The sequence below is a fragment of the Pecten maximus genome, chromosome 15, assembly GCF_902652985.1.
Source record: "Pecten maximus chromosome 15, xPecMax1.1, whole genome shotgun sequence".
Lineage (NCBI taxonomy): Eukaryota > Metazoa > Mollusca > Bivalvia > Pectinida > Pectinidae > Pecten > Pecten maximus.
This window is the reverse complement of record NC_047029.1, coordinates 27,150,087-27,162,394: the sequence shown is the minus strand read 5'-3', so window position 1 is coordinate 27,162,394 and position 12,308 is coordinate 27,150,087. Positions and strand designations below refer to the sequence as shown.

At 35.2% G+C, this 12,308-nt stretch overlaps 2 protein-coding genes across 3 annotated transcripts; one reads left to right on the top strand and one right to left on the bottom strand.

The window, feature by feature from the left end:
* Nucleotides 1-2,503: 2,503 nt before the first annotated feature.
* LOC117344308 (60S ribosomal protein L37a) lies at nt 2,504-5,453 on the bottom strand. The gene is made up of 4 exons (XM_033907018.1): nt 5,359-5,453; nt 4,405-4,533; nt 3,488-3,570; nt 2,504-2,599 (listed from the first exon to the last, which is right to left on the bottom strand). The coding sequence occupies exons 1-4, from the start codon at nt 5,428-5,430 to the stop codon at nt 2,536-2,538; spliced, it is 348 nt and encodes a 115-aa protein (XP_033762909.1). The 5' UTR covers nt 5,431-5,453; the 3' UTR covers nt 2,504-2,535.
* Nucleotides 5,454-5,619: 166 nt separating this feature from the next.
* On the top strand, nt 5,620-12,265 carry LOC117343573 (zinc finger protein 622-like). Of its 2 annotated transcripts, none has more exons than XM_033905998.1 (8): nt 5,620-5,683; nt 6,345-6,521; nt 7,242-7,584; nt 8,303-8,485; nt 8,995-9,157; nt 10,208-10,368; nt 10,904-11,038; nt 11,395-12,265. In XM_033905998.1, the coding sequence occupies exons 1-8, from the start codon at nt 5,627-5,629 to the stop codon at nt 11,520-11,522; spliced, it is 1,347 nt and encodes a 448-aa protein (XP_033761889.1). In that variant the 5' UTR covers nt 5,620-5,626; the 3' UTR covers nt 11,523-12,265. The 2 variants fall into 2 exon arrangements, with proteins under 2 accessions (XP_033761889.1, XP_033761888.1); XM_033905997.1 differs by having other exon boundaries at nt 7,221-7,584.
* The last annotated feature ends 43 nt before the right edge of the window (nt 12,266-12,308 follow it).

Genomic DNA, 12,308 nt, shown 5'->3' with positions numbered 1-12,308 from the left:
AGTCTTTCTCTCATTTTTGCGTTCCTTTTCTGTCCATCGTGCATAGATGCCTCTGTCAATCGTAGTTCTGTGCCTTTCTGTCCATCATACTTTGCAAATCTTTCTCAAACATTCTATCCATCATACCTGTATGCCTTTTTTTCTTTGCTTATACTGGAACAAATTATTTGACGTTTAATATGTAATCCTCCTGAAATTGAATATTTGATGTTAGTCTTGCGAGCCTTTCTGTCCAGGTTTGGTGTAAGCATACCTTTCTGTCCATCACACTTCCATGTCTTTCTGTCCATCTTATTTTCATACATATAACAGACTTTCAATGCTTTTAAATATATATCAAGAGTAAGATACACATATCCACACTTACCTGGGTATATGTTCTGCGATTTTAATGATTCTGATTATATTTAATCATAGATTGGTCTTTTATTATGACTAAATATCCATCCCATTTAGTCTTCCTATCCACGGCCAATGCGTCTCTGTGATTGGCCTTTGATTAGTACGAAAGGATAAGCAATTTATATGTACACTAGGGTGTATATTGATCCGCATAAAAAAAAACCCAATGGTTTTTCAAAGTCCTAATTATAATTTTTGATCCTAAATCATTGACCTTTGCAGTGTCTCTTGCTTTAATGTTTTCTTCAAATATCTCGAGATCTATTAGTTTGAGGCATAATGAAATGCAATTACTCTTGAACTGTCGCCTTCAAAATCAGGCCCAAGATGGAAACTGTCTTCCAATTCAAGACTGGAATTACATTTCCTTATTATGAATCATTTCATTTATCAATCTTAAGTAGAACGTTCAAATTAAAGGCGGTTCAATACTCATATGTATCCTGTGTAGTTTTTGTGCCTTAATATCCATCATAACTGTGTATACATACATAATATATTGTTCTCGTATACTTCACCAGGTTATCCCGCGGCTGCTAAGGAAAATATAAATCAATCTCACACAGGGGAAAAGACAGCTGTATGACGCTGCTCACAACAATAAGTTAATGTCATCATTTTACGTTGAGTAACAATGTCACAAATGATGGCGTCATCAATTTTTATGCACATTCCAAGGAACATTGTAGATGGCGAGATAAAAACTTTCATTTTCTTGCAAGTATGCGAGAAAAATAATCAAACATGGGCCTGTTCTGCGAACAAAGCTATCTCAGCCCTTGTTTACTACATGTAGTAAGAGTTTGGCTAGCTAAACCTTATGCTCTAGTTGAGATATCCCTGACCCATGTTGGATTCTATAATGCCTTGAATATTGTGACATACAATGACAATAATTATAAAGATCCGAAGTATGCATTCCCATACCCAGTTACTACAGGATACAACTGCATTGGTAAAATCATGCTGAAGAGTTCCACCTGAGAATTGTTCTTTTACCTTGTATCTTCGTTAGAGCTGCCTCCTCTAAAAGTAATAGCACTGGTAATAATATATCTGTTCATACATGTAACTGCATTGTCGGTAACCTACGATCCCTCAACACTCACAGAGACTGCGAGATAATTAGTATACTTCAGTTGTTTCCCGAAACATATTTCTTCTGGAATTTTGACCTATCATAAGACTGCTTTCTTGGGGTTTTCAGTTTGTCTATACATGTATACAGTTACCACAGACTCTGCGGATTACATTTAGATAGAACTATCAATAGGTAAAGATGACCATGACAACGCCTTGCTGAGTTAATCGGCTTTAATAAAGAATGTTGACTAGTTTCGACACGTGTTGTGTTGTCATCAGAACTAGTCAACATTCTTTATTAAAGCCGATTAACCCAGCAAGACGTTGTCATGGTCATCTTTACCTATTGATAACTCTACTACTACGACTGGACTCTTGTATTCCTTGTGGAATTCGTCTGCTGGGCCACACAGAACTCTACTGCACCATCTACATGGACGTTGGATCTTCATCTCCTCATATTTAGATAGAACTGTTTTAAATATCAGACATTGATGTATATGTAACAGAGCGCAGGAATTATATAAATTTAAATCACTGCCTCCGCTAGGGATCGAACCCGGGACTTCTGGCTTACTAGTCTCGCGCTCAACAGATCGAGCTAAAGAGAAGATCTCCCTAGCCAAGCGGTATATTGCGGCTAGTGGTTTCACCACTTCTTTCCATAATGAAAGAACAATGTAAATAATTGAACATTAGTAGTACATGTACATATATTACATGGTTTAGTGGAGGCCCCCATGACGGGGATCCCAAAAAGTTGTTCCAAAGCAAAGTTTAGTATGTATGGTGGTATTTGAATTTGATTGCCTGCTGTTAAGAGTCAAAACATGATCTTGAGACTACCATCATGCATATAATGTTCAGATACTTTCCAGAAAAATAATTTGTTAAGAATTGTACAAGAACAGATGACAGACCATTGACCATAGGTGATTTGAGCAACCCGCCACCTGATGAGCAAAATATTCAGCAGCTTTCCACCTGATGGTGATGGGCTAATAATACAAAAACTAAATTTTTGGTGCTGTTTCTTTATTAAACTGGCATTTAGGATTCCTTCATTTCTCTCAGACGACGGACAGCACTCCTGACTGTAGCAGCAGCGTTGGTGCTGAAAAAATAAGAAAAGAGAGAATTTCAGTATATAGTGCAAATAACACATTATTATATGAACAATCTACTGAACAGATCAGGAAAATATTTATGGGACAGGGATGGCACTTCAATAAATAATATGTGATGAGGTGGGCTAAAATTAAAATCGCATCTACGAGTTGATGGGGTTTGAAATAAAATGATTCTGTTGTTGGGTGTGTTTGTACAATTTTTTTTACATTAAAATTGCTTCTATACAGGGACACCGTTCGCAAAAAGTGGATATGTGAGATGGTCATCAAAATTTTCAATCACATCTATAGGTGGGCCCCTTTTAAGTGCCTTCCCTCCGTTTCATATATGTTTGAACAGCCCTTAATTGATTATATCAGAAAAGGTTTCGAAATTTTATATCACAATCAGAGCTATTTTTGGTGCTGGGGAAAATGCACCTTATTATGTTGTACTGTTTGAATTAAATCACTTTTTTTTGATGGCTCCTATTTAATGAACCTGGAGTCCTCTTGTTTGGTACATATCTTAGAGCCACAAGATTGTTATAGGGAAATTTATTAAAAAAATAAAAGGAACTGTAACGGAGAGCATGAATTGAATCATTTCAATGCTTCTCCAAGGGGGTCTTACCAAGGACCCCTGGCTTTCTAGACAAGATGCTCAACTGATGGAGATAAAAAGTCGTTCTCCCTAGCAGAGCAGTTTATTACAGCCAGTATACCAGGGTTTCATAGTAAACTATCACAAAACTAGAGCATAGATCAAAGAACACTAGCATGCACACAAGATGACAACTATGGTTAGCCTGATTAAATGGCATTGTTGTAGTATCTGTAACCTTAACTACTTATTACAAACTGGAATCAACAAACAAGAGGAGGCTAATTACCTGTATACCCAGGCACCACCAGCAACTGTCTTCCTGCAACGTCTGCATGACCAGATACCAACTGCCTTCCTCTTCATGGTCTCCTAAAAGCAAAACAGGTAAGATGTATTCCAGCTCTTTATGTAAAACATTCCAAAGAGAAGTTTTTAACTTGAAATCATTGTTTTTACTGTTCATTCCCTTTCCTATTTGTATGGTAAAGAGATGTAAAATTTAATTTCTTCTGCTTTGATTAATCTAATGTTAACCTCGAAACATACACAGTTGATGTGACCATCTCGGAATCTAGTTGTATTTCCTAAACATGATTCCTAGATAGTTTGTGTTTTTGTTTTTGAATTTTTCACTAATAGAAACTAAACTATTTGGAGGTTATCCTGAAGAAAGTGTCTTCAAAATCACAGAATAGCTTAAAGATCAGGATTGAAAGATGGATGACATAACAAGATGTCCCTTTAAGTAAGATGGGAGTTAGTCTGGTAAGGTTCCAAGGTGTATTAATACTTATTACTACAAAATATGATACATAACAATTTGTAAGCACCTTCAAACTTTTCATTATGCTACAATTTATCAAGCAGGTAGTATCAATGCAATGTGACATTTGAAGATAAGATGCCCTGTGGGCTTTCATAATATGACACTGCTCACCTGTACTCACTATTAAATTTTGATGATTTCTGAGTTTAACTAATCAGGAGAAATCAAGAGTTTCAACAAAGTTAATTCTTGAACTGTAACCTTAAGTAATCACAAGTTTAACATATCTGACCACTGTGACTGTGAATATGGGTGGAGGTAATTTCCCCCCAATATCACGATTCTAGGTGTTTTGGTTTATGAGAAGTTTTTAAAAGGGAAAATCAAGCCGACATTGGATGCTAAACTAAACAATAATAACACTTTTTTCAAGTTACCTTGCCACAGAATTGGCATGTGTATTTACAATGCTGGGAGATTTCCATCTTTTTGACAGTCTTCCTTAGGGAGGCACCATAACGTGTACCATACTTCCCGCAAATCCCAACCTTCTTGGTTCTCTTGGCCTGGAAAAATAAAATAATGGTTCAGATTAGGCCCAGTCTTCTGCTCGGATATTTAATGCAAGCATGTTGAAAGATAAAGAAAATACAAGCTAGCTGATGTCTGTGACTGCAAGACATAAATGGCCCTGCTGCTCGACAACCCGAAAGTTTGGTGAGGATTGCATCTTCCCGAGATTAATTAGTTACATTGCATCAGGATGGGATGTGACGGACCTGGGTAAAACTTTATGCCCTCCCCCCGTTATGATCGGGGTATAAAAAGAGTAACAAGTCCAAGGAAATACATATATGTACACAATAACATGTACACTTGACAGTTTTTAACCAGGTAACTTACAATTGGCATAGTTATTTCTACAGAGATTCAAGGAGAAGTCGTATAACAGGCTGTTCATGTAGTATATATGCATGGGAAAGTGTAATAAATTTGATTGAAATGCAAATTGTACGAAAACTAAAAAATAAATATGCCTCGACACTTCAGACCAGGCAGTGTTTTCTGTACGTTTGTTTCGTCCAATGTGTACATGTGGGAGGTTTCTGGACTGACACATATTTGTCTTTATTTTATTTACACTAGATTTCGGCATTGCAAAAGCTATACACTTCCACCTTTCATCTTTTTACAGTTTATCCCGAGTAACAGTGAACACTTGGACCGTATCAAGCCCTACATCGACTATCGAATTGGGCATTTCTAAATGAAATTGGTTCCTCATAACTACATATCTTCTCGAGAAAAGCACAATAATGGTTTCTATACAATAAATTTATCACAATCTTTATTGATTCCAGTGATGTTTGTGGATTATTTTACGGTCATACCATTTTCAATGCCTGTTTATTTTCCTTACAGGAAGTGGAAAGGATAATGTAAAGGTAGGAACCGAGTAACATTACAATCCGGAACACAAAATCAAATCAAGATATACTCTCATATATTTATTTGTACCATTAAAAATGTGAAAAATATATATACATATAATCTATGCACCATCGTTTATTACAACTTATCACCAAAGCAAAGAGGTTTAAAACAAATTAAATCTATTTTTTTGCAGATCCGTGACAGCTTCCGGTTTAAGTAGCTCACATGTCATTTCCGTTTGTTGATTGCACAAGACGGTCAACTTCGGGAGAAGAAATTCAGGTGTGTATTGAGCTTAGATATTTTTTTCTTCAAAATCTTTTAATTTAGTAGTTACTATGACCTATTAACAACCAAGGTAACACCAATAAACTATCTATTGGTTAATATTTGTGTCGTAGAGCAGTGAGAAATGCAGAGCCACGTGGGGTCATTGATGACAGATTGTTGAAATGTCAAATTTTGATAGTGAGACTATAACATAGTTTTATCGAAGGAACTCAAATATATATTTATCTTCACAAGTTTTTCAAGAAATGAATTCATAATGTGTGTATGATTACTGACATGTTCTTGGTTTGCATTTGAAAGTTTGAAATAACAACACCCTAAACTAGTAAATGACCAGAATATGTATATTTATCTGTGTAGCGTGAAAAATGGGGGCTAGTAGCCCCCAGTTTTCACGACTTTCTCTGTCCTTACAACCAGACAATAGGTGAATTATTGGTTAGACTTTCAGATGACATGCCTTTGTGATTTCATTCAGAAATCAAACAACCCCTATCAGTATAAATATATTGCGCCATGATCAGTAAGACTAGACGCTTATATATATATATGTCACTGAAATATAAGTTGACTCTGATCTAATTAGTGTTTTGTTTAAACGCACTTTTAATTTCAAAACCATCCTATTTGAATTTACTTTTTACTTGATCAGGAAAAGATGTCGCTATACACATGTATAACTTGCCGTGTTGGCTTTCCTGATGGGGAATTACAAAGGAATCATTACAAGACAGACTGGCATCGGTACAACCTAAAACGAAAAGTTGCAGAGCTACCACCTGTGACTGCTGATACATTTCAACAGAAAGTCCTTGCCCAGAGAGCTAAGGTATCTACAGTTTCTATTTTGTCCGTACCTAGGGTTTGCGCTTGACATTTCATAAATGGGGTCCTTTTCAGATATATGGGGTCCTTGTGAATAATTTGAATGATCTTCCAGAAAAAAAATGAGGTCTTTTTAATTTTCTATGCTTAAAAGGCTATTGGGAAGGCTTCAACGCGAACCCTGGTCTGTACCACTTTGATGTCCATTCCAATCAGATTTTCCCTATTGGGAGACAGTGCATAGTGAAATTTTCAAGCTTGAAAAACTGGCTGCCATATTCATCTCCTAAGTTTTTATTACAATATATAATTACCCAGCTGAATTCTAATACAAGATTATCTCCCCCTTCAATATAGTTTGAAATCTAGAATCAAACTATCAAGTTAGAGACAAAAATTATAAATTTCAGTTTTATTTATAACTTCATAATTCTAATTATATAAAGACAAGGAACAGTCTATGGGTGGATTACAGCAGTTGGATTTGTTGAAGATCATGAACAATACAAAAATTTACCGATAATCTATATCTAAAATTAGAAATAAGAAGTTTCTCTCCAAGAAAGGCATAGTTTGTAAGTATGCAGGTGATAATCTAAATAAATTCTGGAAAATCCCTGAGATTTACCAGGTGTTAAACATACATATTTGTTTTCAAATTTGCATGTGAAATCCGTGCATAACTGAGTTTTTTCATCTCCAGCACCATTACTTGTCATCACAGGTTGCAGAGGAGCAAGAAGTCCAATTCACTCAGTGTGCTTTATGTAACAAGCACTTCAACACCAAGAATGCATACGAGAATCATCTCAAGTCAAAGAAACACAAAGAAGCAGTCGTAAAACAGACGATTAAACTCAAGGATGAAGTTCAGAAAAATAATGAAAAAAATTCAGAAAAAAGCACATCTTCAGATTTACCAGAAAATGAGAAAAGGCTTATGAAAGACTGTGTAAATATGGCGCGAAAAACAAAGCTTTCACATTCTCAGTCATCATCGCAGCCAGAGGCATCTGAATCAAAAAAGAGCAAACCTGGAAGCAAGATGGAGGTTTCAGATGATGAAGGTTTGTTAGTCAGCAAAGCCACCTTTTCTCCTTGTAAACCCTACAATATAGACAAAGAACTGCATTGATGATATTTTAAGAAAATGTTTAATTAAAAAAAAAAAAAAAAAAAAAATCCGTCAAAAACGTATTTGGAAATTGTATTAATGAATTTTAGCAAAAATGAGGTACATATTTTTGGACAGATGTGGTCTCTGGTATAGAAAATGTAAATTCAAAATTATTTCTTGAGAGAGCAAATTCCAATTATCTCTGTATGAATTTCAACAGACATTTATAATGAATAAAGGGAGAAAACTCTATTTAATTATTCACACTGAAGGTATTTGTGTATGGCATCAATCAATCGCATATAAATTTTATACATACCAACCTCTCAGACTTGATTGACCCATCACAGTAGAAGTGTAGTTTTAAGCATAATTGAAAATTTGTAAATTGCTATACTTTTATCAATCATATAAGTATATACTTTACAGTAACTGTGAAAGTAATGATACTGTAAATAATAGCATATTCTTGAACAACCTTGCTCTTGCTAGTTCCATTTGACTACCAGTATATTGCAATAGATATTGAATGATCTGGTTGAACAAGTCAACAAAGATAATTTTAAATAATCAATCAATCTTTGGTCTTGAGCGATACTATTCTATCGAATTACACATTTTTGTGGGACTCAAATGTACAGGTTAATGGTTTTACTTGTATTTTTTAGGTTCTGATGCTGAGTCCTGTGAGAGCTGGGATGAAAGCACCTTTGTATTAGAGGAGTGTCTTTTCTGTTCTCATGTGAACAAATCTCTGGAAGACAATGTCAAACACATGACCTCAAAACACAGCTTCTTCGTCCCTGATGTAGAATTTCTGGTCGACCTTGAGGGCCTCGTAACTTACCTAGGTATGTATACAACCATGCACTTTTTTTCTGGTATTTCCCTCCAGATCTTAGGAATAAACTATTCAGATAAACTCTAGTCAGTTAATCACAGAAATGTGGCTCTGCGTGATACATTAACAATATTGCTATCAGGTAAAATACAGATACAGTTATATTGCGCATAGCTTTATCACACCGTTATCAACATTATATCATCTGCTTCATAACATTTTTTGTATAGTTTGTCATTGCTTCATTTTGATAGCAAACTTAATGGTGTCTCAGGCATTATATCAAATGAAGAAACCAGGGAATAATAATAGTTGATTACCATTGTACCGCCTATATGACTCCATTGCTTGGTTTTGTCTCACCACAAGAGTAAAAATAATGCCATTTATTATTTTATACAAAGTGTGAAATTTTTTAAAAATTTATGGTAAACATGATCTTACACAAGTTTCCATGTGTAGCATTATCTCATTCTGCATTACCTATAAGCCATAATATTAACCTTGATCTATCTGCAGGTGAGAAGGTTGGAAGTGGCCACGTTTGTCTGTGGTGTAACGACAAGGGAAAAACCTTCCACTCTTCACAGGCTGTACAGAAACACATGTTGGATAAGGGTCACTGTAAACTGCTACATGAGGGTGATGCTGTGTACGAGTATACAGACTTCTACGATTACAGGTAGACACCAAATTTATACTGTAATAAGCCCAGTGGGAAAACAGACGTTTAGATCAAAATCAGGGAATGGGTTTTTTGCAGGACACTGAAATAGCATTTGTTAACGTTATGTCTGTTTCTTGCACTGCAAAATACTTCAATGTGCTCATTACTAGGCATAGCTTTTATTGCTGGTCGCTTATGGTAAGGTACCAAATTTAATATTATACCGGAAATTGGATCTTTTTGGCAGAATAGCTCTGTCACTTCAGTGAGTGACTGGACACTGGTTACATGTTGTACATATATAGGGAACAATAATGGGAGTTCTACCTCGGTCCGTCGTTGTTTAGAATAGGTCTTTTCTAGATACTCAGCTCTTCTCATGTTGTTATACCTGTTAACAGGGGCATTATCAAGCTTGATGGAATAGCCAAGTGAGGAACCATGTTATTATAGTATAGCATTCGCGAATAATGTTATTTCAACTTATCAGGCATATGTAATAGCAGAGGAAAAATGCACGGCCAGACCGGGGTTCGAACCCGTGACCTGCAAACACTTGTCAGATGTTCTACCAATTGAGCTATCTGGTCACCGACATTCATCTTGGTCCAGTTTCGCTACAGTTGTTCCAGATCCTAAAGTGGGAGGAAACTGGAATACCTGTAGGAAAGAAAACACTAACTTCAAAGGATCACCTGAATGATCACCTGTCACAATCTCATAGGATCACATACAATGTTCTTGTTTAGAGTCCTTGATTCTTGTATCCAGCAGTTTTGCAGTTTCCTCTGTGTAGTAGTCTTGTCGTCCACATTACTTTTTGGATATAATGTATTCGCCCACCTATAATATTTTGGTCAGTAGTCCGCGTTACACAGTTGTTGTCAAAGGTTGATGAAAAGCTTGTGATATGTATCGACTCCACTCGCAAGTTGTTTGTTCTAATGTTCAGGACTCTGTAATAAGACACTGTATAATTATTGGATATGTTTCTTTTTCCATGTCATCATTTCATCCAAAGGCAAGTATTTCTCCTTTTAAAGTCTGTTGTTTTGTGTTGTACAGGACAAGTTATCCAGATTACAAGGAGGAGGAATTTGATGATGACGAAGAGGGTCCAGGCATAGGACTTGAGGATGTGGAGATGGAGGATGCAGAGGAGGAAGAGGAGGAGGTGGAACAGAAAGTCCTGTCTACTGAAAACTTTGAACTGGTGTTACCATCAGGTAGGGGAGTCTGTCCTGTAGGATTTAATGTTGTATATACATTGTACAGTTTATCATGGAACAGGGTCCATTTGAGAAGTTTTATTTTTATTTCTCAAATAGATAAATATATTTCAATAAATACATTACAAATAAATTCTTCTGTCAAGACAAACATATTATTGTATAATAAAAAAAAAAAAGAAGAAAATTCATTGGTAAGAATGTTTTTTTAGTTAATGATAATAATTATGAGCTTACTATACCATTATATTACAACAACATAGCCATCTCAAAGCAGTTCTCAAGTTATATAATATCATAACCGAAGATGAGTGATTGCATGAAAAGCTTTTAATCTATATGAAAGTAATTAACTCATTCAACAAATACAAAGAAAAAAGATCCAACATCCGGTATGGGTAGTTCTTTATGTGCAGTAGTCTCCCAACGGATGTTGTCTTGTCTTTTGTACTTATCATTCAATGAATGTATTATTAATTACATGAACAGTATTGTTACATCGTCTTTATATTTCATTCACCTTGTGTTACAGGAGCAACCATAGGGCATCGTTCCTTACAGAAATATTACAGACAGAATCTACCCCAGCGAGAATCCTCCCGTACCAAAGCCCTCCTTCCTAACATGCTGGCTCATTACAAGGCCCTGGGCTGGACTGGAGCAAAAGGTAATCTTCCATTTATTGTCACAACTCTATATGTCATGTTTCAGTCAATTTAATATTTTCTCTCAATATCATATTTCAGTGGAAATCTAATTTTCTATTAATATCATGTTTCAGATATTAAATATATTTCGTAAGATAAGAGTTTCCTCTTTATATCATGTGTCAGTTAAGTTCATGTTTTCTTGACATAGGCTAATGTAAAGTGTATTATTTGCATAAATTACTGAAAGGAGACAACTGAAATTTCAAAATGTTCCATTAATTCAGTCTATTGAGCTGAACACCCAACTAAATTTATTGACATTTGAAATGTACTATATATTCCTTTTTTCAAGTTCTATAAATTTTTTCCCCAGGAGCTGTTGCCCAGAAGCGAGTGAAAGACTTAGCATTCATGCAGAGATTGAAATTACGACAACACATGCGGCTTGGTATCAAAGCAAATAAGATGCAGCCTCACTTCAGAAGTCAACACCCAATATAAGCTGTAGGGCAGATATCAGATGTATCATATACCGAAGTTTATCCTGTATTGACTTTACTTATCTATTCCTAAGCAGTTTTTTATGAGCTGTTCAGATTCACTGAATCAGAGAACAATTCCACAATCAACTAAGATATATGACAATTTTCTTTTCTCTTTGAGTAAACCTCTGAAAATAGAGTTTAATGATTATGAAATATTTTCATGATTATGATCTTTTACAGTTTTGAAAACAGTAACAGAATAAAATTATTTATTATAAAAAAAAGTGCATGTTTTAGGAAGTGATTTATTGCAGAGATAATAATCCATCTAATTTGATTATCAAATTACCAGTAATTATTTTGAAATGGATACAGTGATACCTGTCTAGTCAGACATGTTGAAGGGCACATCATATTTGTCAGATAAGACAGAATATTGGAAAACATCGGGCTACGTTCAGCTATGTTAGCTTAGACACAATGTCAGTATTCAAGGTCAGATTAGATAAAATGAATTTTTAGGGTCAGATTCTGTAGAGGCAGATTTGACAAAATGTCAGAATCCTTAAAAGTCAAATTGGACAAAATGTTAGAATCCTTAGGGTCAGTTGGACAGGTTTCACTTTATCATTTTATTGTATTTGTTGATTGAATTAATAGGAAAAGAATGTGAAGCCTTGCTTATCCAGTTTGCTTATTTTACTCCATATAATAAGAATGGAATTGAGAATGTGATAAATAAAGTAAATATATATCACACAATGTCTTGTGTTCTTAATAATTGGCAATTTGCAGTTGTTTC